At 47.8% G+C, this 26,902-nt stretch overlaps 8 protein-coding genes across 8 annotated transcripts; 4 read left to right on the top strand and 4 right to left on the bottom strand.

Moving 5' to 3' along the window:
• Window positions 1-1,328: 1,328 nt before the first annotated feature.
• Window positions 1,329-3,256, bottom strand: F4812DRAFT_446459 (cytochrome P450). The gene is made up of 2 exons (XM_047935645.1): window positions 2,238-3,256; window positions 1,329-2,164 (listed from the first exon to the last, which is right to left on the bottom strand). The coding sequence occupies exons 1-2, from the start codon at window positions 2,761-2,763 to the stop codon at window positions 1,740-1,742; spliced, it is 951 nt and encodes a 316-aa protein (XP_047785849.1). The 5' UTR covers window positions 2,764-3,256; the 3' UTR covers window positions 1,329-1,739.
• Window positions 3,257-6,374: 3,118 nt separating this feature from the next.
• F4812DRAFT_242877 (putative oxidoreductase CipA-like protein) lies at window positions 6,375-7,777 on the top strand. Its single transcript, XM_047930644.1, has 2 exons — window positions 6,375-6,524; window positions 6,583-7,777. The coding sequence occupies exons 1-2, from the start codon at window positions 6,492-6,494 to the stop codon at window positions 7,456-7,458; spliced, it is 909 nt and encodes a 302-aa protein (XP_047785848.1). The 5' UTR covers window positions 6,375-6,491; the 3' UTR covers window positions 7,459-7,777.
• A 224-nt stretch (window positions 7,778-8,001) lies between these two features.
• F4812DRAFT_242767 (uncharacterized protein) lies at window positions 8,002-9,961 on the bottom strand. Its single transcript, XM_047930643.1, has 6 exons — window positions 9,549-9,961; window positions 9,351-9,478; window positions 9,180-9,279; window positions 8,979-9,120; window positions 8,704-8,912; window positions 8,002-8,642 (listed from the first exon to the last, which is right to left on the bottom strand). The coding sequence occupies exons 1-6, from the start codon at window positions 9,756-9,758 to the stop codon at window positions 8,097-8,099; spliced, it is 1,335 nt and encodes a 444-aa protein (XP_047785847.1). The 5' UTR covers window positions 9,759-9,961; the 3' UTR covers window positions 8,002-8,096.
• Window positions 9,962-12,613: 2,652 nt separating this feature from the next.
• F4812DRAFT_242688 (FAD/NAD(P)-binding domain-containing protein) lies at window positions 12,614-15,069 on the top strand. Its single transcript, XM_047930642.1, has 4 exons — window positions 12,614-12,801; window positions 12,937-13,545; window positions 13,621-13,695; window positions 13,756-15,069. Exons 1-4 carry the CDS (start codon window positions 12,708-12,710, stop codon window positions 14,895-14,897), a joined length of 1,920 nt encoding a protein of 639 aa, XP_047785846.1. The 5' UTR covers window positions 12,614-12,707; the 3' UTR covers window positions 14,898-15,069.
• Window positions 15,070-18,571: 3,502 nt separating this feature from the next.
• Window positions 18,572-20,201, top strand: F4812DRAFT_446437 (uncharacterized protein). Its single transcript, XM_047935644.1, has 3 exons — window positions 18,572-18,693; window positions 18,779-19,699; window positions 19,811-20,201. The coding sequence occupies exons 2-3, from the start codon at window positions 19,228-19,230 to the stop codon at window positions 20,005-20,007; spliced, it is 669 nt and encodes a 222-aa protein (XP_047785845.1). The 5' UTR covers window positions 18,572-18,693; window positions 18,779-19,227; the 3' UTR covers window positions 20,008-20,201.
• Window positions 20,202-21,333: 1,132 nt separating this feature from the next.
• Window positions 21,334-22,302, bottom strand: F4812DRAFT_468625 (uncharacterized protein; the record flags this gene model as incomplete). The annotated part of the gene is made up of 2 exons (XM_047938803.1): window positions 21,334-22,139; window positions 22,227-22,302. The coding sequence occupies 2 exons, from the start codon at window positions 22,300-22,302 to the stop codon at window positions 21,634-21,636; spliced, it is 582 nt and encodes a 193-aa protein (XP_047785844.1). The 3' UTR covers window positions 21,334-21,633.
• A 1,869-nt stretch (window positions 22,303-24,171) lies between these two features.
• On the bottom strand, window positions 24,172-24,893 carry F4812DRAFT_463627 (uncharacterized protein; the record flags this gene model as incomplete). The annotated part of the gene is made up of 2 exons (XM_047938243.1): window positions 24,172-24,397; window positions 24,571-24,893. 2 exons carry the CDS (start codon window positions 24,891-24,893, stop codon window positions 24,172-24,174), a joined length of 549 nt encoding a protein of 182 aa, XP_047785843.1.
• Window positions 24,894-25,262: 369 nt separating this feature from the next.
• On the top strand, window positions 25,263-26,752 carry F4812DRAFT_242622 (mitochondrial carrier). Its single transcript, XM_047930641.1, has one exon. The coding sequence runs from the start codon at window positions 25,445-25,447 to the stop codon at window positions 26,315-26,317; it is 873 nt and encodes a 290-aa protein (XP_047785842.1). The 5' UTR covers window positions 25,263-25,444; the 3' UTR covers window positions 26,318-26,752.
• Window positions 26,753-26,902: the final 150 nt, after the last annotated feature.

Below are 26,902 nucleotides of genomic sequence, written 5' to 3'. Positions count from 1 at the left end.
ATCTCATGTATGAAGAAGCTAGCGTGACGTGGCGCCGCCGATATAACTACGCCCCCGTACTAATGCCGGCCGTACATCTTGACAAATAATATTTCAAAGATTTTCAGTTAGAAATACCATCTTAGTGAGTTTAAGTATATTGACCCTAGTTGAGATATTTATGATCCACAGGTTTTGATAATAGTCTTTCGTCTTTATCTAACAGGTACCTGACATAGGTAGTGTTTGCTTCGGTTTGGAGTTCTTTGATCTCGAAATATTGTCGACTCCAACTGTACGGGCGGCAAAAGAACCCCTGTCCGGTGATAGTGATAGTATGACTTGACCAATGGACTGCCTTACAACCTGGTTAGTCGATCAACTTTTGGCAGTTACCCATTTGGTCGAGGGTTGTCGTTTGATATTCTAGTTTCGGAGATGGTGAAGTGAACCTTGGCGTCTCATCACCTGGAAACAGCACATATAGTAGGGATCTTTGGGTGTTACAGGCCTTAATTATCCCCGGACAGGAGCCGGATAGGAGGCTCAATCGAATATTCGGATTAAAACAGCTTAAGGCGGTAAGTATTCTGATATAGTGGTATAATACTATGCTACTCACATGCAGATACAGTCGTAAACAACCCCGGCAGCTGCTCAGAACGTCATTCATGCATCTATATAGCCTTTATGTGCTGGAGTTTATCGACCCAGACTTCGCACTGCTCCGGAAAGGTTTAAGATAATTCTTAGGCAACGATGTCTCAGGTCGGGAAATATTCACCACTAGGAGATTTAGGAGACGTGACCTTCACTATATATACCCACACAACTATTAAAAGGTCTCAACTTGAGCACACCGTATATCATCACCGGACTAGCACGTTGGCTCGTGTTCATCCCACCGTTTATTTAGACCTGTCGGCGGACATCCCAGTTTCGTCGTACTGATAACAAATCCCGATATTGCTTGCTATACGTCCTATGGGTAAGACGTGCATGGATAACTGTTCCATCGGCACTTAATGATCAACATATTCATGCGCTGCTCAGGGTTCAACCTTGATAGTTTCACTCACATGGCCGCAGGCTGGCCACGCCCCATTCTTGGTGCTACTCAGAAGCTTGGCCAGCGAGTAGTTTTATATGTACACGACGTCAGACCAACGCCAGGTGCTAGAGCCACCTTTTAGGCTTAAGCCTCAATGACAGGTTGTTAACCTCACAGCTACCAAACCACTTCACCAACCCTCTCTTGAACCCCTCTCCCCCTTCTAAGCCTCGAGTCGTGGCATTCTATTATTCCCTCTTTCAAGCCGTGTTTCACAAGTCATACTCAAAATGCTCAAATAGGTATCTTGCTTGATTCAGTTGGCTATCTAAACGACCAATCCGATTGGTTAACAAAGGGAATCCCCATCCTGCCCATTTGATCGCGAGGTCAAGTGTCTAATCAGAGTCCAAAAGGAAAACTAAGCTACATACCCTCCCCCTTCATGCCCCGAAACCGAAAGATATTACACTATGTGAGCGACACATACGATCTAAGCAATTAGGTAGAAAACTGTAAATATCAAAACCCCCATACCAAGTTCCCCTTTTTCTTTTCTGTATTCCGACATCATCGCCGCCCTTATGCCCGCTCATATCAAAAGAGGCAACGAACCCCCGTCGTAAGACATTTCATGTTAAATATAAACGAGAGAAGAAAAAACAAATCAGATAAAAACAAATAAAAAGCGAGTGTTGAGAGGGAGGTCTCATTCCGCTGCCGGGGTCAAGCGGCATTGTACGCCATTGTTGAGCGTCAATGATAACGTCAGCTGCTCTCTCCAGTCGGTCGGGTCCAGGTTCTCGATCTTGGCGAACGCGCGAACGAGGCGCGCGATCGTGTACGACGACTCCGTCAGCGCGAACTTCTGGCCCGGGCAGATCCGGGGGCCTCCGTTGAAGGGCAGGAACTCCCAGCCGGGGCGCAGGTTCTCCCACCTCTCGGGTCGGAACTCCTCGGCGTCCTCGCCGAAGAACTCCTTCCGCCTGTGCATCACGAATGTGCTGTACGTGACCACGTGGTGCTTCTTGACGAATAAAGGCGATTTCCCGTCGGGCCCGCCACCGACGGGGAGGACGGTGTCCTTGTTGGCCATTCGGCTGTTCGTAGCGATGGGTGGGAATAAACGAAGAGCTTGAACCCGGCAATGTTAGTCGGGAAATATTTAATAGGTGGGAAGGGGGTTTGGGTTTGTCTAAGAGCTTACTCTCATGTATCACATATCGAAGGTACTTCATGTCCATTAGAGCTTCGTATGTCAATGGTTCGCAATAGTGTCCCAAAACGTCAGCTCGGAGCTTATCCCACACGTCGGGCCTCCTGGCCAACATAAAGAAGACGAAAGCCAGTAATCCGGCAGTTGTATCCCGGGCGGCTAAGAGCATGTTGACGATCTGATCGCGCAGCATGATTGGGTCTTCGGTATCCTTGGCGAGCTCGTTTAGGAAGACGTATTTTCGGCGATCACCACCGACTTCATCCTTATCCACCTTCTCGTCAGAAGGAAGCGATTGCTTACGGCGGTACTCCAGAGCTTGTGCGACGAACTTGTCAGCATACGCGTGGACGGTGTCGCAAGAATCCCGGAACTTCTGGTCGCGGTGGGCGAACATAAGATTCCCGAGTCGCAGACGCAGAATGGTACCTTGCTGAGCGTAATCAAGTGCGTGATGGAACGTGGTGGCAGCTTCCGATGCGTTTTCTGACATCATCCCTACTGATTCCCCGAACATGTATTCGCTGTTGGAGTCAAGTACCTGAACAAAAAAAGGGAGGTGAGTTACCAAATATGGGAAAAAAATAAAATAAAATAGGAATCTGACTTGTCTGCATACATACCATACGGAAAAATAATTGCTGAAGATCTACCTCATAGTTACGGCGAGAGATGAGAGCGATGAGTTGATCGACGTGGTGGCCGAAGATGCTGAAGTCGGTAACCTGGGCTCGAACGAAGCTCGGTCGTATCAGAGCACGCTGGTGAGCCCAAATCTCGTCATCCGTGGTGAATATGCCTTGCCCCAGGAGTGGAGAAGCGCTCTTCCGTCGTAAAGGTCCCATGCCGAAGTCCTGGAACTGGAACGATAGAACGTTCTGGATGAGCTCCGGGTCACACGTGTTGATGGTGGTCCGCAAGTAGGTGTTCGTGGTAAAGGTGAGGCCATTGGTGGCGTGTCGAGTCCTGAGTAGGTCGAGGAAACCGTGCTTCTTTGCTGCCTCGAGGTTCTGCATGACGATGTCAGTCCCCATGATGGGATCGGCCTGAGGTAGCTTCTTAGCAGGCAGACAGCCATGCTGCGTTTTCATGAGACTTCGGCGTCGACACGTGAAGAGCCACTGGACGGTAGAGTATAGGCAGTACGCAACGAGCCCGCAGGCGACTAGGAGCAAAGAGAAAGCCATGACGAACTGTAGTGAAAGATGGAAAGACAGATACTATCTGTGTTGCATGTCACACTGCAGGAGGAGAAAGATGGGGAGCGGAGTAGGCAAGCTAGCTTACTTATACTCTCAGGAGAGTTCTGGCCCAGCGTTGGTTGGACCCAGACCGTGACAAATGAGGGAGAGAACATGCTTGTCTATCAAAAAAGCCCGATGATGCCCAGCGTCGAGGCGTTTCGTATGAGTACTTCTGGGTCGGCAAGGGGGATCCATAAGTCCATAAGCTATCTTGGGCCACCGATACGCACGCATGTTCAATCGTCCACGGGTTTCGTTAAGCCAGATTATCAACTCGGTAGAAACTTTTCTCTTTAACCAATCAGGCAATTGTCTAGAAAGGGTGCATCCAATCAGCTTGCCCCGCAACAACCTCGTCACTGACATGGCATGTCCAATGGAATGCCTGTCACAAGGGGATAAATGCACAGGCGGTACAAGTGCGTTATGAGGAAAGTACCGTGCCGGCCGGCGAGCGGAAAAGTGATGAAGAAAAGAAAATATCTCCTCCCACCCCTTCTGGAACTGGCCATTGGTCCCACGGCTGATGGGGAAAAAAAAAGAAAACAAAGAAGAAAAAAAAAACACAAGTGTCATAGCTTTCCCAAGAAGTATATGGGGCTGATATTGCTAGCTTTGGGGGATAGCGAGCGCCCAGGACGCCAGCAAGTCTGTGAGTATAAAATTTCATTTTACGAGACACTACTTAGTAGTCCGTTACGTTCATGTGTGTTCTGTATTCGCTGCTTATGTGTCTACACAAGACTGGCGGGTGTCATATTTCCTGGTACTTGGGGCGATCGATGGGTCTCTTTGCAGTTATCGCCAGTTGGACTGATCAGTGATGTAGGAATGACCTCGGCGACCTATGTCCGACTCAGCCCCGGACCCTCTCTCTATCTCTCTGCTCATCCTGTTGTGATTATTCCTCTACTTATCGCGGGATAAATGTCTCGCCGCCAACAGGGTTCAACCATAGCGGTGTCACCTCTCTTTTTTTTTTCTCCTCTCTATTTTGAACAAGGGGTGTGATCCTCCATATGGACGAGGTGTGTCTCAAAGCTACTATACAGATGTAGCTTTAACCTTCCTAGTGGTAACGTGTCGTAATGAGGAGAGTTGTCGTGATGCTACGAAGCTCTCTACCGACTTTCACGGCATTTTATGAAGGCGGCGGAGGCTCGAAATGTCCGAGACCACGTGGCTGTCCGCTGAAAAGAAAGAGATCTCCTTGGGATGTGCATACATACCTACATACATACGCAAGTCCTGGTGTTCGACGATACTGTCCACTTGGCACGATATTCTCACTCCCGGACTGAGGATAACGATGCCCATGGGTGTTCAACAGTATAAGACAATACATAAAGAAGCTAAGCTGGTTGGGGCTTAGAAAACGCCATGGTTCGGAGGGGCGCTACCGACGGGTCGGAGTGGTAGGCTAAGGTGAAGAAGCCAGTGCGCGCCTTAAGAGTCAGCATCGATTTAGAAGGACTAGGCGGCGGTCCCGGATGCGAGTCAGCAGGGGGGGGAGGGGGGCAAAAGGAGGAAAAAAAGGAAAATAAAAGATTGGGGAGAAATTTATCCATTTGGATTTTTCCTCATGGGCTCACGGGCTTGGTTCCAATCGAAAGTTCAAGATCAGCGAATGGCTCGATAATCCACGACAATCCACGACAATCCACTGAAAGGGTTGAAAGGCTGAAAAAGAAGCGGTATGTTACATTGAACGCTCACGCATCCCGCTGTTACAGCCCGGATGCTCTCGTCGAATGTTAACCTCCCTGGACCTCTAAAGTAGATACAGTTGTCAGTTGAGGGGGTTGACGGTGGAGTTGACAAGGATGGATAGAGCCCACGCAGAGGACTTCAGGGTTCTGACAGGGCCTTCGGTTGAACCTGCAGCTTTCCCCATTCTTAGCTTAATATCCTATAGGACGGCTCCAGGGGGCGGCATGGGACTGCCGGAGTTCCTACTACTACACAAGACACTAGACTGCGACGATGTCTTGTACAACGGCACACACATACACACACACACATAGACATACACGGCACACACATTCCTACCTTAGGTAGGTACACACTTACAGCACACCAGAACAATACTGCTACTGCTGATGCTACTTCTCGCTTCTCGCTTCGTAACCGCTTCGTAACGTTCTAATCCCATCCCACACATTTTTCCACCACTAGTCAGGCGGCCTTCCCCATCGAACCCTGACATATTGGACATATTGGATTCTTCAGCAATGATAGGGTTGCAGAGGGCGGCAAGGATTTCAATGGTATGCTGATGCGTTGGTTCCCTATGATCTTGATATGAGCCCATTTACCATATTAGGAAAGCTTCTAGCGCCCTCATTCGAACACACGAAGAAGCAAATGAAAGTGGACCGACCCTGAAGGCGGCCTAGTTTCCAAAGCCATGGGAAATAAATATAGTTTCCGTCGGTGTGGATTTATTAATAACCAACAGGATCACGAGCGGGCTTCAGGGCGTCCAATAACATCTTTGAAGATAAGACAGACTCATACCAGTAATATGGTTGTCGGGTTTCTTGGGACCGCTTTGGGACGCCTCAGGACGCCTTGGGATAAACTTGGGATTGTCTTGGGACCCCCCAATGACGCCTGAGTAGACGCCAGAGACGCCACAATCTTACCCGAGTGCCTGGCTTGGGAAAAGAATTTCTCTCCACCTCGAAACGCCCGGCAGAATAGAAAGGACCTCGTGTACACAACGTGGTTGTGACTTACATACATATAAGTCTTACATATAATCATGAATCCGGTGGAAAAATTCGAAGAGTTCCCAACCGCAATCCTGAATCCCAAATAAAATTCCCCACGAGCAATCTGCTCATCCAGCCCATTCCATTCCACCCATCATCCCCCATCCATACGACCCCTACGGTTCATAAAAAGCCGTAAGCCCAGTACCCATCATAAACTTACCCACCGTTCCACAGACCCAAACTTTTTGTTTTTTTGTTTTTTTTACCTTTTCTTTCTTTTCGCGATGACTACAATCAAGAATGTCGCCGTTGTAGGGGTCCGTCATCTCCACCCTTGCCATTCGCCCGAGCTAGGTGCTGACATTTTTTGATTAGGCAACTGGGAAGATCGGCCGCCCAATCGTCGACCGTCTTCTCGCTTCGAAGCTTTTTAAGGTGACTGTTCTCACGCGTGACGAAAGTCGGCGGCGGGAACTCCCCGCAGAAGTCACCGTTAGAGGCGTAAACTATAATTCCATTGAGTCATTGGAATCCGCCCTCCGGGGACAGGATGCGCTCGTTTCGGCTATAGCCTTCGAGGCCATCCACGTGCAGAGAAACCTTGTCCACGCGGCGGCTAAAGCCGGTGTGAAACGAATGATTCCTTCTGAGTACGGCAACGATCTCTTAAACCCTAAGCTTGCTGATTTCCCCATCTACAAACCTAAAATTGCCATTCGTCAGCTCTGCGAGCAAAAGGCAATGGAGAACCCGCCATTTTCGTGGACTACGATTCACAACGCCTCATTTCTGGGGCCGGACTGGACCTTAGACTTTATTGTGGACGTAAAGCAGCGTAAGGCTGATATCAAAGATGGCGGTGACGTATTGTTCTGCGCTACGACTTACGACGACATCGCGCAGGCCGTAATTGGCATCTTGACCCACCTGGAAGAGACGGCGAACCGTCCGGTGAGAATCTCTAGCGTCAACACGACCCAGAACGAATTAATTTCCATCGCTAAGGAGCTTGGCGCTACTGACGGCTGGGATATTACTCATTCCAGAACTGAGGACCTGGAAAGCGAGGCCCTACGACGTTGGGCAGAAGGTGACCATAGCGAGGAGGTGATCGCCATGTTCATTAATAGGGCGTTCATTGGTAAGGGCTGGGGCGGATACTTCCCGGTCCGGGACAACGATTTGTTGGGTATCAAGGGCTTAGAGAGAGATGAGCTAAAAGCCATCATCAAGCTTGCTATGGACAGATGATCTGTGTACTCACTATTACTATGGTAAAAAAAGCAAATGAAGAAACCAGCTGAATGGACCTGGCTAAAAGGGGGTATCATTATGTATATTCCATACTAACATCGGTACTAATATGTAGATCCCATTCCCAGCGTCATGGCACCGGGTCACATTTCCCCCACACGAAGCATATTTGAATGCTGGTGTTTGCCCTCTTGTTGGAATCCTACTGAACTATACACTACTTCTTAATTCTTCGTCCCTCAAGAAACTCTGCCCCCAAGACCAGAATGAAAACACCCTAATATATTGCTCGTCGAAGCGCCTTTGCCCTTTCTCTCTCTCCAGCCAGAGCTTCGAATCTGAGAATAAACCAATCCATCCCCAAGAAACCTTTTCGAGGTTTCTGTACCAGGTATACAACAAGATATATATATATAACGCTTATACACACAACGCATACGCACCATTGAACTCCAGAACAAAACCGATACCGGGTTACTTCAGACTTTTGTATTCCGTTTCTATTACGTCCTCCTGCGTTATCATCCCGGTTGCGCCAGCCCAAGAGGGAGTCCGTCAGGATATATATTAGTATTCGCGTGTCCCTCCCTTATTTCTGTATCTCATCCTTTCTTTCTTTTTCGTTCGTTCTTTCTTTACGTCCGACCGTTGCCGGTGAAACTCGATCTCTGGGGGCCTCTGGCGAAAGAGTAGTTCCCGTGGATCTGGTTCTCCTCGTCGCCGATGGCCGGGTGTCGGGTGTCTGACATGTCCCTCTCGTCGCGCACCTCACTGACGACCTCCACCTCCACGTGTTTGTGGATGTTGTGATTGTTGTTGCGGGTAGGGCTGCTGCCGTTGGTGCTCGTGTCGGTCCAGCCCTTTAGATCTTGCATCTTGACGTCGTCCACTATCCGTTCCTCGCTCTCGTTAAATGTGAAGTTCGTGATCGGGTTGGCCGTGGGGGGCCCGCGTCGTCGCCAACTCTGATGACTTCCACCGCCGAACGTGCGAAGATCGCTTCTCGATTCCTTGTCCGTCAGCTTCTGCTGCGAGCGCACCGTCGTGATTAGAGAGCCGAGAATCGGAGTAAGCCACAGCTTGATTAGAGGGAAGACCATAGGTAGGTTCGTCGTAATCACAGCAACAAACGTCTCTCGAACGGCCCAGGATCCAGCGAGCTGAGCTCCATTAACCGGGTCCTATGGTGTTTCTTATAAGTACGTGTACCCGCGAATGAGGCAACAACTATTATCAACTTACAGTTACGATGAGAGCACAACGTAGGATAGCACAAGCAACGACGAAGAGACCGCCGCTGAAGAGAACGATTAAGCCAAATTTCTTTGCGGGCTTCAAACTGGATTGCCAAAGCATAGGGACAGGGATAGAAATCAGATATAAGTCGGTCGTTACATTCATCGACAGATACACCCAGATTACTTGATTAGATATGGCCGGCTGGCAGACATCTAGATAGAGAATTAGCTGGCGCTTTCAAATATAATGAAAACTTGGAAGAGTTAGGTACAACATACTTCCTGGATCGGGATAGATCTGCCAATTCTTATGAAATGGACGGCATCCCAAGTAAAGGTTCAACAATACGACCATGAAGCTAGCGATGAGCAGTCCAAACCCGATGTAGATACGAATCAGATAGGTCCGGTTCAATCCAGCCTAGAGTGTCACTTAGCCACAAAGTGCAGTATAACACAAGATGGGAAATGGGCACCTACCGTTAATCTCATGTAGAAGACCAACAGGGACGCCTTGAGGGACCAGAGGAGCACAGAGTAAGAAGACCATCCTGCGAGCTGGATCTGGGAGCCGGTGACCCTGAAGAAATTAGTTAGCATATACCTTACTTGATTGACCGCTTTCTCTGCTTTGTACGAGGGTTTACACACCTCGTCTTGTATTCTTGACTGTCTGGCGACAACGCGGCACGTTGCTCGTCCGTCATACCATTGTTAGCCAAGCCCTGAGCGACAGCACCGACCGAATAGGCCAGACTGGTTTCGACAGCATAGAAGGTCTACGTGATGATAGTTAGTCACAGATGCACTTAGTCCGATGAAATTAAGACGAGTAAAATGAAGACTAACCACTCCAATCCAAGCCAAGTAATCGTCGGCTTGTAGGTGCTTAAGTCCTACGGCTTTTATACGGCCGTACGTCCGAAGTATAGTCACGAGAATACCAATTGACAGTAAGGTCCAGGCTTCGATGGTGAACTGGCGCATGGCCGCGGCAGCGGCAGCGGCTGCTGCCTCTGCTGCCGCGGGATCGGGTGCAGGTTGGGCGGCTGAAGACATGATGTGTGGTCGTCGTCGTCGTAAGGAGAGACAAGTTTGAAAGGGGAGCGAAGCAAACAAAGGGACGGGAGCGACGGGACTATTGAAGGAACCTGGGAACTTGAAGTCGACTAGCCAAGCGAAGACACACGGAACGGAGGGAAGCTAGACTTTAGACTGTTTTTTTTTCTCTTCTTCTCTTCTTAACTACCTATTCGGAGAAAAAAGCTGGCTCGCCCCCCAAAAAAGAGGGCGGAATTCGTATACCTATACCCAACTGAGAAAGCAGAACGACATATAAATTTTTATACAAGGTTCTAGGGTCTTTTTTTTGTGAAAGGCGTTGTGACTGGTCAATTCGTTGATAGAGCGCAAAGATCGGGATATCAAACCTAGGTTCTTGCGAGCCTGAACCACAGACTGGCCGTATGGACATGGGTTGGATTAATCTCAAGTCATTATCAGGGTGGGTATCCAAAGCCACATATATGGATACCAGGTCACAGATCGGCAGAAGTCCGAACTGCATCTGGGACCTTTTCAATGCCGTTATTGTTCGTGTGACGATTGATATCACTTACTCGACCGTCGAACGGCATTATCACACGCGAACCAACCTGATTGTTTTTTTTTTCTCCGTAATATGCAGGAACCAGATATCAATCTCTTGTATTCGAATCTTGGTAGCCCAGAGAAAAACGCGGTTCAATATTGCCACCCAAAAGCTACCCCTAGCTATCTTTCCTTATTACCTACCTAGCTCCTGTATCGTGCGTCACATAAGCCCTAGAACTATTACGGCTCTTATTTGTGAATCGATATGTGCCGTGTCCTATAAGACGTATATCGACTCCGATTGTATGCATAACCATATGCGCGGCTAAACATCACGGTTACATTCCCTCAGGGGCCGGCAAGTTAGCCTCTGCAGGTTTGCGGGACTGCTTCAGCTTTTTTTTCGGCGTATGAACAGTTTCCCCGAGCCGTCGGGTGAGACGAAGCCAAGGATATTATGATATATACCAAGAAGCTAGGGGAAGGGGGGCCGGGGATAAGAAGAGAAGATCGTAGACAGTATATATAACAAAGAATTGAAGAAAAAAGAGAAGGTCCTAGAATTATTCTCGTTATTTACCTAGTGTGTAGTATACATATGTTGTTGGGAAAAAGTAGAATGTCCGTGGGGGTTTAGACTCGGGCAGGATTCGGGAATCTAAACTACTTACGGAATACGTAGAAAAGTAAACAATTAAATAGAACAGCAGCTAGTGTAGAGAGCCTCACGCAGGCGGGAATTCCTATCCGGAATCTCTAGTTTATGGTTTACCTACCGCGTTCGGTATCAACTATACCCTGTGTGGTTATGTCCTCAAGTCCGAGAAGGGCACAAGTATATACCCCACTTATATCAACAAATGAAAGCTTTGAAATCAAGGTCGTGATATGCTGTCTTGGGAATAGTTCGGAATTATGCTGTACAATACCATACATAATAGTACAACACGGATAATACAGTATATCTATCTGATGCCCGTTTAACTTATGCATGAGACCCTCCCATTACGGGAACAGATGCAGGCTAGAACATCATCTACGCATCTAACGAATCTACGACAAGCAAAACAGATGGTGTGCTGCACCGATGCATCGCATATGCAAGTTGGTATTAAGCGAAGGTTTCAAAACGACTTAGGCGTAAGCAAATAACAGGAAATATTTTTATTTTTTATTTTTTATTACTAGTTGGAGGTTGGAGGTTGGAGGTAGGTAATAAGTTCTTACCTCATAACTTATCAAAAACCTGGTCACAAATGAATCCCTTCAATTATTTTATCTTATTTCATCATTATAACCTACCTTGGGTATCTACTTAATGGTAGGGTAATCTGTTATTATCATCATCATCATCATCATCATCGCAACAAAATACCAATTCATCGGTCTGTGCTGATAACCCACGTTGTAATTGGGCGTGGTGCATCAAGTATCTGAATTTCGTGCATATCACAGCAGCAGCCAGGATGGTCAGTTATAATGATCCCGCTTTCAGGGAATATAGGTGGGGTTGCATGAGAAGGACGCAAAAAAAGGAGGGTCTGGTCTAGGTCTAACCAGCTACGAGGTAGGTACCTAAGGTATCATAGTAACTTAACCAGTTACTCTCTCTCTCTAATCAGATAACTTAAACAATTACGTCTACCTAAGCTGCTAAGGTATTATCGTCTATATTATGGGATTGCGACGACGGGACGGCTGAGACCAAACCAAGTCCAAGAACAGTAAGTGATTGGCGTGGATCTTCTCGGCTGATATACCGTTTGACGTTGGCGGATTAGATTAGCATTTGGCAACAATTGCCAAGAACGCGGAGGGCAGCGCTTCTGCTGCTGGGTATGAAGTGGTTCTTGAAATGGCAACCATCCTAATCTAAGGTATAATCTAAGGTAGCGCAGACATCACTCCCTGTCTAATGCTGTCGACATTGGACAACCCAGAATATCCCCAAGACACGGGCCCCGTCTACCCTTGCTTAGCACCGTACGACTAGGGGAACAACAGATTAGGGCGGGCCATCGGCGTGTTTGAATGAGACGAGCGATGCCGTTTTCTGTTCAACATGCTGGTACTATCTTATGGTGCAGAATCGGTCGAGGCCCTCGATCGCGTGAGAAGAGAGAGGGTAGGAAAGGCTGTGTGTCTCTCCATGTTTCTTGTCTCTTCCCTCTCTTGACTACATACATACATACATTACATACATACCTGCCTTACCTCCCTACCTAGACTATGTCCTAACCCCCTCGACGCCTTCGGTGCGTTTTGCATTCTCATGTTTATCCTATGACCTTTTATCCAAATTCCCGGTTCTTTTCTATAACCAACAAGACGCCATTGCTTGCTTTGTTTGCTTGCGTGGGACACGGCAGACCCCTCGGATAAAGTACCGAGCCAGTCTTGTGTAAGTGTATCACAATGGCCGCTACAAGTCATACAGAAAAGCGCGATGCCATTGCCGCCACAGAAAACGTCACAATGGAGAAGCTGGACTGCGTCGTTGTGGGTGCTGGTAAGTTGATAACCCTCTCTTCATTCGTTCATCGTTCATCGCTCTTCTACATGTCCACTATATATGTCCGCCATGCAAGGCATCAGGCAAAACTGTGAAGGGAGTATATATAACTGACCCCGGCCGGCTTGGCAGGTTGGTATGGATTGGCTGCTGCGAAGCAGTTTCACGTCACTCAACCAGAATGTTCGCTCGCGGTGTTCGACTCCCAGTCCAGCCTGGGTGGCACGTGGGCCGACGACCGTCTATACCCAGGCTTGAAGAGCAACAATCTACTGGGAACTTTCGAGTATCCCGACTTCCCCATGGACACGCCGACCTTCGGCGTCAAGCCCGGTGAACACATGCCGGGAGGAGTTATCAATAGTTACCTTAAAGCGTACGCGGCCAGGTTTGGAATCGCCAACTTGGTCCGTCTAAATACCAAAGTCCTCGTTGCTGAGCATCAGGATACCGTCGAGGGTGGCTGGGTCTTGACGGTTCGGCAGCCGGACCAAAGCGAAACCAAGGTCTTCGCGCGCCGAGTCGTCTTTGCTACCGGTCTAACTTCAGAGCCATTCTTACCACACTTCGAAGGTGAAGAAACGTTTGGCGGCAGAATATTCCATGGCAAGCAATTTAAACAAAATGCCGACACGCTGCAGACCGCCAAGAGGGTGACGATCTTCGGCGCCACCAAATTCGCATGGGACGCCGTTTACGCGTACGCCACCGCCGGCGTGAAAGTAGATTGGGTAATTCGGTGTAAGTATTTTTTTAAGTCGTGATCTTGACAAGTCCGCGGTGTGTGTATGTGTGTGTGTTGACCGATTTCAATAGCTTCTGGCCACGGGCCATGTTGGATCGCGCCATCATATGTAACTCCACTTAAGAAGTGGATCGAGAAGCTTGCCAGTAAGTCATTGTGATAACTCATCTGAAGCTGAATGAAATATCTTAACACCATGTGAATAGACATGCGTTTCCTGACCTGGTTCAGCCCCTGCGCATGGGGTGATGTTGATGGCTACGGCGGAATTCGTGGCTTTTACCATGGCACTCCCGTTGGGCGCGCCATCGTTAATTCATTTTGGAAGGTTTTAGGTGGAGATGTTATCAGTCTGAACGGATACGATTCTCATCCGAAGACGGCTAAGCTGAAGCCCTGGACTAGCGCCATGTTTACGGGTGCCAGCTTCAGTATCATGAATTACGATACCAACTTCATGGATCTCGTTAAGAGCGACCTCGTCGACGTATACGTTAGCGAAATCGACCATCTCAGCCCGGGAAAGGTCCATCTATCTGACGGCACCGAGTTCGAGTCGGACGCTCTACTTGCCCACACAGGTTGGAAACACGTACCGCCCATCAAGCTGCTACCGGAAGGCATCGAAGCCGAACTTGGTGTTCCTCATGCGCCAAACCCTGATGCACCGGCGAACGACCTCGCCAACAATGCGAAGCTCATGGAGCGTGTCGACAAGGATATTCTGGACCGTTTCCCCCGGCTGAGGGACCCACCGGTATGGAACAAGGATTATGTTCCCATGACAGAACAGAAGGGCATCAAGAGCGACGACGATGTAACGCCGTACAAGCCGCTCACACCGTATATGCTGCACCATTTCCTCGTGCCCCCATCTGAAAGGTTCCTGCGCACCCGCGACACAGCGTTTATTGGTATCGTGTCCAACTTCAGCAACATGATCACGGCACACCTTCAAGGTCTCTGGATCAGTGCGTATTTCGCCGGTAAGCTGGAACGAGATCCGTCGGCGGCAGTTGGCGACGCGAAGGCGATGGAGCAGCTTCAGTACGAGACCATGCTACACAACCGCTTTGGCAAGTGGCGGTATCCGACCGACGGCACGAAGAATCCCAACTTCATCTTCGACGCCGTCCCGTATCTCGATCTCCTACAGAGCGATCTGGGTCTCAACATCTACCGCAAGAAGGGCTTCCTGGCGGAGCTCTACGATCCGTATGGTCCCGAAGACTACCGCGACGTAAACAGCGAGTGGATGAACAAGTACGGCAACATGAAGAAATTAGCATCTCTAGACGACAGCTTAAAACCTCTAGACTCGCAGGAAGCCGAATCTGGGTCGGAATAAAAATCTAACTGGAGCTTTTTTCTATGCGCTCTGTGAGCAAAGCACGGGCGTGTGCTAATGAGGGCTGTACTTTATCTGGATTACGGGCACTAACGGGCAGGGATGGAGTTGTCTTCTTGATGATATAAAAAAGCACTTCTTCATTTTTTCTATATGTATTCTTTTTTTTTTTTATTGTTTTTTTTGCGCATCGGCATGATCTATCATTTCTTTCCTTCTGTCAAGAAAGTTCTACTTGTACAATTAGCATAGCATAGCATGCTTTTTCTTTTTCTTTTTCTTTTTCTTTCGAGTAGAAACTAGATGATACCCATAAAAGCCAGCAGCAACCAACCGGCACAGAATGAGGCTGGGTATGCATAATACCAAACGATGCAGCGCAAAAAGCACGTGCAGCATGTCCAGCATAAGTCTTGTCCACGTGCAATCATGCAATCTCGATGCCCCAACAGTGTTTACACAATCGAAACGTGATGCCCAGAGTCCGGAGAAAAGAATAGGGGTAAGTGAAATACGCACTGTAACCCAGCCACTTCGCTGGCACGTCGTATACCTAACGCATAACCTAATTGCCTAGAGGTACCTAAGGTAGTGAAAATTTCTACCCTGTCTAGCATATCAAGTTTTTCCTAATACTATGCAACGCTACAGTAAAACCATGTCATCGGATATGTTTATGTTACCGACGGCAAGGAACATTGAACTTGCTGCATAAGGCTCCTTCCAGACAAGTGACGAGGTAACTTAGTACGTAACCCCCCAAGCATATACTCCAACTCTTATGTCCGTCCCACCTTATGCACTCAGTAATATGACATGCATAGCAGAGAGAGTAAAAAGGGGACAAATAGAATGAGAGCTACGTACCTTTGGAAGTAACCTCGATGCTCTCTCAGTTATTAGTTAGTTTAGGTACCTACCTACCTTATTATTATCAATAAAACAAAAGACCAGGTTTCAAAGACGGCTACAGTTGATCAATTAATGATCGACGGACTCGAAATTTTAGGAGGTACATAGGTAATTTCAATGCTGACGAGGCCAATCATTGGAGTCCGAAGCCGAGCCGGCCCAAGCCACTAAAAAGGGACGGTCCCGGTTCTAAGACCGGATCCGGAGAACGCAACGGAATCATATGTTCTCAGTGCCACAAAATATAAAGTCTCGTCGCCTAATGGTTTTAAGACAGCATCGTTAGGTTAGGTATTGTTGGGGTTTTAGAATGTTAGAGATAAGGAATTAGTCGATGTTTCAACGGATTAGCCTCTTTTTAGTTACCGAAGCTATTCCCTCGGCGCTGCAGCCAGTACACTAGCAGGGGGAATTACGGAAATAAGGAAACAAGGGACAAGGGTCGCTTTGGGTCACGAAAATCGAAACCCCCCATAAGGCATTAACGGCGGGTCCCCTTATTTTTATGCTTATTGTTAAGCCCCTTTTTGTTATACACAAGGATAACTTTTTATTGTGAATTTGGTCAATTTCGATTCTTGAAGCGTGGGGTTTTTACAAGGAGACGAACCTTCAACCAGGTCAAGCAGGGCTTTTTATTACCCCTTCCAAGTCCGAAGGCCGGGCGTCTTCAAGGAACCGTAGCAAACTTGAACGAGTTCTAGACTCTCAAACCCGGCTCAGCCTTAGGAAAAGCCAAAAAGCCACGCCTATGTATCTATCACCATGGATTGGATCTTGGTCCTGACAACTAATCCCTTCAGCCTTGTCGCGCTTCAACTGGTAACTACGCAGGCATATCAATTAAAACCCAAGATGTAAACGTTTTTCAGTTTAACCAACAAACTCACAAAAAAACTCGGCCGACAATCACAGAATAGGTTGCCATTCATCTTTCGAAATACTACCTTCTTATTCCCAGCATATTGGTAATGAGACGTACATCGCTTGCATTCTTTCCTTGCGCATTGCATAGAATTTTTCTACCTGCACGGAACAGGATGCAACGTATAGGGGGCTCCTACATAGTAATCTGGCCTTCGTCTCGACCACCCCCTCCCTTCGGAGAGAAAATTCTGTTGAACGACGGTGAGCAACGCAAGCGTTTTTACCGAGGGCGCTCTCTCTGCACGGTCAAAGGTTTTTGGAGTCTGCATTATAATCATCGGAGGAACAGCAAGTTCTAGTAAGATATGCCCGGGTCGAGGCCACAAGTACCTAAGGTAGTGTAACTGAATAAAGGATATATTAACTCAACTACCGCGAGAACGCGAGAACGAAAGAATCTCCAAAATGCGACGTTTCCTTGAAACGATAGAATTTGCTCAAGCGAATTCCGTAAACCATGCTTGAGAAAGGGGTTTTTTCTTCTTCTTCTTCTTTCTTTTCGTTTTCGTTTCTTCCCTAATCCCGTCGAATTCCAGCAGCTGCACGGGACCGTCTGCAAGACATCAGTGAACATTTCACGTGTGTATGGCGACATGCAGGCCTTTTTCGTTTCTCCTTTCCCCTATGATGTAGGTATGGGAATACCTACACCAAATGATGGGTAGATCTGCTCTTTGCCCGCGCCAACCTCCCGACCGCCTTTTTCGAATGCACGCAACGCCACCAACAGAAAAAAAAAAACTAACATACTATGTACTATGCACCTATTTTACCCCTCATCTAATCCCTAAGAAAACAAGACTGCATTTAGCTGCGAACTATACTACACGCGCATGCAGACGACGGTCACGAGGTTTTTATCCTGGATACCTTGTATATGATATGCGAGAAACCGGAAGCGTGCATTAGCCAGCAGGATCTATTGAATGTTGGATGTTAGCTGAGCATAAGGTTGTGCATTTGTCGGCGGGGTTACGGTCCGCAATGAGAAGCCGATGAGCAGATTATTCGGCCCATAGTACGGATTTGTATAGGTAATGTTAGGTACCTACACGAATTGTACGAGATTCCCATGTCCTTTTTTTTTTTTTTTTTTTTTTTTTCCTCTTCTTGCTCTTCTTTGTACATCCATACTAGTAGTAAGCGTTCATATTTTAATGCGAAACTAAATACGTATTTTATGTAAACAGAAAGTTTAAAGGTACGAGTTTCGCGGGAGCAACCGTTTGATACCCACAGAATAGACAATTGTTTAACGGTTAAGGTAACCGTTAGTTGTTAACTAAAGAAGCCTTACCAGCTGTAATGAAAAAGAACAGCGAAAAAAAGATCTAAAAATAAGAAAAGGTAACTAATTGAAGGTATCATACGATAAACTCACCAAATTCGCTTATGATACACTAGTTAATTTAATATCATCCTCGAGGGAAATTTTAATACGCGCTCTTGGTAAGCAAATAGTATGAAGCAGCAATTTACAATGATGACAAAGGCGAAAGGCGACTTGGTCATGACCGGATTCAAAATACGATGTCGCCGCAACGATACCTATTCTGGCTCGCCCAAACTATGCGATTTCGAGGTAACTCAATTTTCGAATAACTAATCCAGTTAAAAACTCAGCTTAAAGCCACGAGGGTGAGGGATCCACCAGAGGTTACTATATTCAACGCCTCAGCTCTGCATACACGCGAACTAGAGCGAACCTTTGGAAGTGAAGCCATGGTTCGGTTCAGGTTTTAGCGCGTGGTCTCGAATTCCTTCCTGCCGATCTCCTAGAGCCTCAAAAACAGAGGTCTCGTGAATCATGATATATAGGTACAGAGGTAACGAGGTACTATTCAACTTCAACTATTTCATTCATTGTAAATAGATTCATAATTTATTGTGCTTACCTATGATGTTCTAGCGAATAACTAGTACGTAGTATTTACTTGTCTATCATCTTAGTCTACAGGTGAGATCTTAATCTACACCACCATCAGCTAGTTAGTTCTATCCAGGGGTTATCGTCGACATCTAACGCCTCTGAATCCTCTTAGTAATTTCATTCGTTCATACGATAGCTAAACGTCTAGTTTTCAAGCCATCGAATCCTAAATGTCCTACGGGTGTTATTCCCCTGTCTTACATGTGTCTTCCGGCGCCTCGTGGCGTTTTTTTAATCTTCCCCGTCGAGTTCCCCCTTTCTTCTCATCGACAATGTGATTTTTGACATCATCGCGGCTAGGTATAATCCAAGGCGGTAAGATATCTATGACCGTAAAAGCCTTGGGATTTTACTAGGATCCATTTCCTTGATTATCCAAAGCCAAAAAGATACACCCAATGCAGCCCCGTTCGCGACCTAACGTAAACCCTCTCGAAGATAAGGAAGAGGAAACAAGGCCAATCTCACCGGGCTGCTAAGGGAACTTCCCCGCGCGCGAGACGTGGCGGATGCAAGAAATCAAGCCGCATAAATAATAAAAAATAAGGAAAAATTCCAGCCATGCGTTCGCGTCCCTACACACCGCCACCTGCGCTGCCACCGCTGCTCGCCGAGCTCTCCACGTTCCTCCCCAATCGCGACCGCAGAAGCGACGAGAGCGACAGAGCAGCGGGAGCAGCCTTGTTCGATCTAGACCCCGAGACAAGCCGGCTATTGCCAGCCCAACAAGAGCGCGAGCGACCGCAGCACTGCGTAAGAGTCCAGGGCCGACTGGCGCCAGTGCGCAGCGTGTCCGTCGCCGCGACGACTCCGCGCTCGACGAGCCAGACGCGTTTCGACGCGGCTGTGAGCGGCACCGCGGCTCGGGCTCGGGCTCGAAGGCGGCGGAGCTCAGACGACCTGCGTGAACATGTGCATGTACATGCACATGCACATACACCTGTATTGAGTACTAGTCGCGAGGACGAGGAGGCGGGAAGCGAGAGAGACGCGCAGCTCAGAGGTTATGGCATTGGCGGACGGGGCAATATCCGCGAGTTCTCCCCCCCACCAACCTCCTTTTTGTCCCCCCTACCCTCCCCCTTACCGCAAGATTTTTTTTTAACTTACTTGCGCTTGGATTGAAATCTCATACTCGCTACAGGTCGGCCTACGGACGTCATAGGGACGCAGTCCAGCAGCGCATCCTCCCTATCCGCGCTGTCCCTTTTTTCGGGGACCGGCTCGACGCACCGCTCGTACTTGGGGTCGGGTGCGGATAATAATAAGAAGTTTAGTCTCTCGGGGATATTAAATCGAATCGAAGAGCGGAGGGGGAGGGAAAGGAGTGTTCGGATATGATACGATATGAGTATTAATGGAACGGCGTATGAGAGAAGTCTAAACATGCCTTAGGTACCTAATCTATCCTGGGTAAATTATCATTTTTTTAATTATTTGTTTCTTATACATAATACAGCTTAGGTCTGATAGAGAAGCTTTAGTGTAACTAGAAGATAGCTAGGTAATCAAGAACATATACATTTTCGTACCAATAGCTCTACCATTTGCAAGTGTCTACCTGGTCTACCCGATTTTGAGGACAATTAGACCATTGAGCAGCCATATAATAAGTACCTTCCTAGACAAGCACGTACAACAGGATCTAGTATCGCTGGACATTATCGAATTGTCATGTCATGAAGTATCTCCTTGTTCTTGTATAATGCCCATGCTTAGGTCTGTCACACAGGTGCTTCCCGTCTAATACGTATAACACTATCTATTTAACGCTCATCAAGATGGTGTAAAGCACTCAGCAAGGGAATGCACCCCGAATTGACAATCGAAGAGAGCTTCCATACACCTCTTATGCCCCTAAAATATCTCTGGGTATGACTTTTCTAATTTACCGCGAGAAAGCGCCAACCAGGCCTTATGAGCGAGACCTTGATACGTCATGATAGTTGGAGTACCGTGGGTTTCAACTTGACCCTACCCTACGTTGGCTCGAACTGAACTACTTACAAGCCCCATGCAAAATAGCTTCCACTTCTCGTTCATGGTGGCTAGATCCGCACTTCGGCGACCAATTAATCAATATGGAAAAGATATTCTTCACTACCATACCCTACTTGGTGAGTGTGGATTCCGGGATAACAATTCATACATTCGGCCTCGATACGAGGATGATGATAAGATTGTATCTATTGATATTCATAGCCCTTACCAATACAGGCTCAAGTAACCTCAAAAGTTCATACAGAGCTTGCCAATGCCGTGAAGAAACACAAACGTCCTTATTTTGGGTGAGCCAACCTGGTTCCAACACTAAATTTCAATAATACCACATAGGTATCACTGCTTCTCCCAAGGTTAGATTTTCTATTGCAGGTATATGCCGTATAAGAATATATATTTCGGTAGACGTACGGCTTTTTATTGGCTTAGTTTGGTCAAACAAGTTCTTATGTTGTGAGCTATATATCGAATGTATTTGATTTGCCAACTTATGCCCGAGTATTGGTCAAGTGGTCACGATGTAGTTGCAATGGGACATATGTGCGCCATGTTTGTCCAACCTTGTGACCAAAAATAGCGCCTGCCAGATGAAATTCGATCTACACAGCTTATTTCGTTGCGTACCTAGGTTTTCGTAGCGGACTACCGCATAAGCTCATCGACGGTGGGATCAATGGTAAGGTTAGGAAATGACGTTCCAACATCATTGCAGCTTTACCTGTCTGCTAGCCTATGAGAATTTTGGTGGTAAATGAATAGATGTTAAACAGAATAAAATAAACAGTACCTATGTAAATATAATTTAATTTGCAAGACTTGATTAAACCGGATTCGCTCAGTCAGAGAGCTCCCGGCTAGTCTCCGAGATATTCGTACACCTGAACCTAAATCGAGTGAACAGATTACCTATGTGTCTAAGATACCTAAGATTGGCACATCCTGTAACAACCTAGACATCAAGCAGCACTACGCTTCAAAGTTTCTATAATCTCCAGGAATGACATTCTTAATATGCTTCTTGGCCATCGCCTCCATCGCCAACACCGTCTTCGTAGAACAATATCCCACATGCATGGCGACAGCTGGCGTGAGATTCAACCCCGCCGCATCCGCCGCTAGGAACGCGCTGTCGTCCTCGGCGCAAGCCGGTTCTCGGTCGGACACGTCCACGGCTGCACCGGAGATGCACGTCTCCCGCAACGCGCGGACCGCCGCCGTGTTCACGACGCCGCCGCAGGCTGCATGGCGCTTAGCTCGGGCGCGTCGATCGTGCTGCGCGACGACGTCTCGTGGGGTGCAGCATATGAAGAGCGCGGTGGCCGATCTGATGACTTCTTCGAAGGGAGTCCGGGAGACGGCAGCCGGCCCGTTTGTCTCGTTCGAGGTCTTCGGGCTGGGAGTACCCGCCTCCTTTCGCTCGGCGATAAGTACTTCCATTCCCAGGGCCTTGCAAAGAACATCTAGACGCTTTCCTGGTAGGCGGGTTTAGCTCGGATGGGGCGAGATATCTTAGGTTGGGTAGCTGTAGCCATCGTTTGACGTAGGTACCAGGTACTTACCAATGGTGCCGTATCCAATGATACCGGCGACTTCTTGTTCAAGAGAGCATGGTGGAAGCCCGTTGGCGGTTTGCATCATAGACGCAGTACTACCATGTCTTTCAACGAGTTCTTGCCGTCTTCGCCTAATGTTCTGATCTCATTATGGAGTATTACGGTCTTGCGTCTAGCTGCGAAATACTCAAGTAGAAGTTAGTAATAAGGATGCGGTTATCGACCCCCTTTTTTCATATGACTACCTAACCTAACCAAGCTAAGTGCATGCTCAGGGACTGCTGGACGTCGTTCCAAGGCATCTAGCCACTTTGATCCCACGACGACATTACTCCACGTCAATGTGGTTTGTACTGGCGGTTGGAGTGATCACGCATTTGCTTATTCGTCAACAAAGCCTTCATTCAATACCGAAATTTATACACAAACGTACAGATAAGGTGCTTCACCCAAGCTATCAGCTGTGATGAAGGCTTGAGGAGCAATAACGATTCTAGCGCATTGTATACATTCGTGTATCTCTCTCCTTCGCTTCTTTGATATGGCGATAGGAGATGTATTCATGCGTTCGAGGGGCCGTGTCGATATTATTAAGCGTTATATGGACTCCCTCGAGGAGTAAGATGGTAGCCTCTCTGGCTGCAAGGGACGAGACACTAGAGAGACGATAGTGGGTAAGGGTGAGATGAGTATTCCATAAGAGTCTATGATAGACTATAGGTAAATAGAAATAGGTAGCTATTAAATTACCCCCCCCCTTAGGATTCTCTAGCGGAAAGTGCTGCTTGTAACAAAAAAGAATATTGATAGTAAGAACTTTCCTACCTCTCATACATTCTGATATATCCAAGTTGAAGACTCATACATACCAGGTAGGTACCTGTCAACTATTAATACGTTTTCTGGACATCAACGTTACACATCACTATTTCGGGCCTTACGCTGTCTACGCTGTCGTCCTGAGTAGATGCTTTTAGTTGCTGTGGATAACCATAAGCCTTAGTGACAATTTATTGCTTGCATTCATGCCATTTTTCTAAGTCATCCCCGTCTAATACGGCAGTCCCTCTTCTCCTGATCTGAAAACTGCTCGATCCATCCGAGTCCAATTACGGCAAAGAACAATCAACAACTTCTTGTCTTCCACGGGACTAAGGAAAGGTATTGGTTCCAACCATATCCACGGCGTCCTCAACCTTCCGCTGCCTATGCGTAGCATTTATCACAAGTCTCCGCGTAGAGTTGAACGTAACTACGCTGCAACTTGCGCCTATAACTCAATCTTCGATCCTTGGTAGCAGGCACGTCTCAGGGCCGAACTCTGCCAATTTGTCTTCTAACTGTTACTCCGTCCTCCTTGAAAAGCCTAGACATAACGATCAAACTGGTTTCAAGTAGTTGAGATACAATATGGACATGAAAATACCAGTACCTTTATACCTAATAGTGAATAAGTTGAAGATTAAGGGAGATAGGGGTAACAATGAGTTACTTATATTCTTAGTTTATCGTGGAATATAGATGAGCTTATTAGAAGTCTTGCTTGCTAATCAACTCTACCTACCTGGAATCAGTGTTTCCCGTCCACTGATAATGCCATCTCATTATCTTATTTAATACCTACCTAGTTAAACATTCTCTTTACAGGGCTTATCGACCTATTATCTATATGAATTCTCAAGACAAACGGGAGAGTTGAACTAGGTACTGAGCATCCATGATCTACACGCGATCCCTAAAAGCCCGTTAACTTAGGACTTGACGTCTGGACTAACCCTAATCTTTTAATTTATATCTAGTAGCTCATGTCATATAATACAGCAGTTCTAGGAGAGGCCTTGCACATCATCTATCCTTACGGTCTTTGTTATCCCGGGTCCGCCCTTCAGAACAAGTCTTCCTTGAACTTCCAATGATTAGCCTCGATGATGTCGGCCGGCATGGTCCAATCCTACGGCGCCGGGTTCTTCGGGAGGAGATCTGGATAGTCTTGGTGAATACTCCATAGATGCAAAGCCATCGGGACGGCGAGGATCATGGGGTGTCGTTCCGCACCACAGTGGTCGACCAGGTTGGTGAATTCGCCGGGATCGATGGCATCATCCATGCAGGCAGGTAGTTTATCATAGTAGACTTTGGCAAGGTCTGTAGGGAGGTTGACCCGTAGCTCTCTGGAACTGCAGTGCTAGGTTAGGTAGGTCTAGGTAGGCATGTCAAAGAGGGCGGGGAGGCGCACAAATGTTTCCGAATACTATGCGCCTTGGACTGATTGATAGGATCCTTCCTTAGCAACCGAGTTGACGCGACGAGGGCGTCCAAGTATAGCCTCACGAACTTCTCGCGATGCTACACGAGATCTTCTTTCAGGAGGCGGAGTTGGAAGTGATGAACCCTCCAATGCCGCGGCCGGTATTTGTCTAAGTTGGGCCATTCGGCCTTTTTCGGGGGCAGATCATGCTCGCGCATAAACTGTTCGGCATGGGCGAAGGTTATGCGGCCTTTATCCTTATGCCACTGGTGCCGGAAGACCGAGACGACAGTTTTGAAAGGAAGGCTCGCAAGTCCGGTGGCGGCAGTCTGATGCTGAAGTGTCGTATAGCGACTGGGCTCCGACGATTGTTCGTTTTCAGCAGCTGGCTTTTTGCCCTCCTTTACGGATGGATCGCCACTCATATTCAAAAACTGTAGTTGGTATCCCATGTCATATCGGCGTTAAAGATCAAGCAACGAGAGAAGGGTTGTTCGCACAGAATTGGGAAAACCATAGAAAACCATATTAATTCATACCTTTCTTCATAATCATACATGGTAACCATACATAATGGGTAGCTCCTACTTTTACAGGTACCTGAGGTAAGAATTGCCTTACCATGTAAGCTTATCATCGTCCAAATCATAATTAGTGCTGGAGAGAATTGGAAGTTGTAAGATTAGATCTGGAATAGAGAACTTGAACTTGCTGTAATTATATGAATCCTATACGTTCATGCCGTATGTACATATAACTTATAAAGAACAAATAAATAAAATTATTATTATATCCGTAGGAACAATATGTATGTAGATAGGTAGTACTTAGGTATGCATCAATCGAGATCGCGGGGACATTTTCTGGGGAAGCTTCGAAAGTTGAAATAGAGAAACAAAAATAATATTAACGGTACCTTAGGTAGTGACGACAACGAAGCCTTTCCTCCAAAACTCCTCCCCCCCCCCCAAAAAAAATGTCGACCGAAAAACCAAGCACGCTACGGTCCATTATAGCAGGCGCTACGGCCGGCGCAATCGAAATCGTCATCACATATCCGGCCGAGTTCGCCAAGACAAGAACACAGCTCAACCGCAAGCTAGCCGACGGCCAGAAGCTCCCCTGGCCGCCCTTCGGCAAGCAGTGGTACGCCGGCTGCACGACGCTGATCATCGGCAACTCCGCCAAGGCCGCCATACGGTTCGTCTCCTTCGAGCAGTACAAGCGCCTGCTCGCCGACGAGAACGGGAAGGTGTCCGGCCCGAGGAACGTCATCGCCGGCTTCGGCGCCGGCGTCACCGAGTCCCTGCTCGCCGTCACGCCCACCGAGTCCATCAAGACGACCCTGATCGACGACCGCAAGTCGCCCAACCCGCGCATGCGCGGCTTCCTGCACGCCGTCCGCATCATCGCGAGGGAACGGGGGATCCGCGGCTTCTTCCAGGGCCTCGTGCCCACGGCGGCGAGGCAGTCGGCCAACAGCGCCGTGCGCTTCGGCTCCTACACCAGCCTCAAGCAGCTCGCCGAATCGTACACCGCGCCGGGGGAGAAGCTCGGTACGGTCGCGACCTTCGGCATAGGGAGCGTGGCGGGCGCCATCACCGTGGCCGTGACCCAGCCCCTCGACACCATCAAGACGCGGATGCAGAGCATCGAGGCGAAGCAGGTCTACGGGAACAGCGTGCGGTGCGCGGTCCTGATCTTCAAGCACGAGGGCGTGCTGACGTTCTGGAGCGGGGCGCTGCCGAGGTTAGCGCGGCTGGTGCTGAGCGGCGGCATCGTCTTCTCCATGTACGAGAAGAGCATGGAACTGATGCGGAGGTTGGATCCGGAAAACAAATACATATAGACGTGGGGAAAGAAAAGAAAGGAAACGAAAAAAAAGTTTATTCATTACCTGTTACCTAACCTAGAAAGATACCCGGCAACCTAAGGGATACATGATTTGACGATGTTGCTTTTTATATTAAAATCGGAAAACGGATTGGGGATTACATGTATGACTATACGACTGCCTACCTAACCTAACCTTTTTATCATAGGTAAACTCGCCTTGGCCATGCTGCTTCAAAGGAATTTTCGAACGGTTGAATAACTTCTGGACTTGCAACAGTGGTATTAGGTGGTGGAAAAGGGGGTTTAAGTTTAAGACTTTGGAACAATGCTTATGAGGTTATGATTCGCACCAGGCTTTTGTCCATAGCTTGGCTACGTGGCTACATACCTATGTACTAACTATCGGTCGAGGACTCGTTCACAGTGGTCCTGGAGACGCGGATAACCACTATCATTGACGTGTGAGCGTCTTCAAGTCCTCAGGGGTAATCTATAGATATTCACCCTAGTTCTAGAAGAGTGCCTAGAAACGACCAGAGTCCAACGAGTTCGTATGACGCTTGAGACTGAGTAGAATTGGCTTTTTTTCTTTCTTTTT

This window comes from Daldinia caldariorum (genome assembly GCF_022478825.1).
Source record: "Daldinia caldariorum strain CBS 122874 unplaced genomic scaffold F4812scaffold_26, whole genome shotgun sequence".
Taxonomy (NCBI): Eukaryota; Fungi; Ascomycota; class Sordariomycetes; order Xylariales; family Hypoxylaceae; genus Daldinia; species Daldinia caldariorum.
Note: the sequence above shows the minus strand (reverse complement) of the source record. Positions and strands in the feature narration are given on the sequence as shown.

Excerpts from the sequence above, each read along its gene's own strand:
- F4812DRAFT_242767 (XM_047930643.1), bottom strand. The coding sequence starts at position 9,758 with ATGTCTTCAGCCGCCCAACCTGCACCCGATCCCGCGGCAGCAGAGGCA. Across the intron at positions 9,280-9,350 it reads AGTCAAGAATACAAGACGAG|GGTCACCGGCTCCCAGATCC; the intron begins GTGTGTAAACCC and ends TAATTTCTTCAG. Across the intron at positions 8,913-8,978 it reads GATCTATCCCGATCCAGGAA|ATGTCTGCCAGCCGGCCATA; the intron begins GTATGTTGTACC and ends TTCTCTATCTAG.
- F4812DRAFT_446437 (XM_047935644.1), top strand. The coding sequence starts at position 19,228 with ATGCGTTCGCGTCCCTACACACCGCCACCTGCGCTGCCACCGCTGCTC. Across the intron at positions 19,700-19,810 it reads TGGCGGACGGGGCAATATCC|GTCGGCCTACGGACGTCATA; the intron begins GCGAGTTCTCCC and ends TACTCGCTACAG.
- F4812DRAFT_242622 (XM_047930641.1), top strand. The coding sequence starts at position 25,445 with ATGTCGACCGAAAAACCAAGCACGCTACGGTCCATTATAGCAGGCGCT.
- F4812DRAFT_446459 (XM_047935645.1), bottom strand. The coding sequence starts at position 2,763 with ATGTTCGGGGAATCAGTAGGGATGATGTCAGAAAACGCATCGGAAGCT. Across the intron at positions 2,165-2,237 it reads TCGATATGTGATACATGAGA|CTCTTCGTTTATTCCCACCC; the intron begins GTAAGCTCTTAG and ends GCCGGGTTCAAG.
- F4812DRAFT_242688 (XM_047930642.1), top strand. The coding sequence starts at position 12,708 with ATGGCCGCTACAAGTCATACAGAAAAGCGCGATGCCATTGCCGCCACA. Across the intron at positions 13,546-13,620 it reads AGTAGATTGGGTAATTCGGT|CTTCTGGCCACGGGCCATGT; the intron begins GTAAGTATTTTT and ends CGATTTCAATAG. Across the intron at positions 13,696-13,755 it reads GTGGATCGAGAAGCTTGCCA|ACATGCGTTTCCTGACCTGG; the intron begins GTAAGTCATTGT and ends CCATGTGAATAG.
- F4812DRAFT_242877 (XM_047930644.1), top strand. The coding sequence starts at position 6,492 with ATGACTACAATCAAGAATGTCGCCGTTGTAGGG. Across the intron at positions 6,525-6,582 it reads AGAATGTCGCCGTTGTAGGG|GCAACTGGGAAGATCGGCCG; the intron begins GTCCGTCATCTC and ends TTTTTTGATTAG.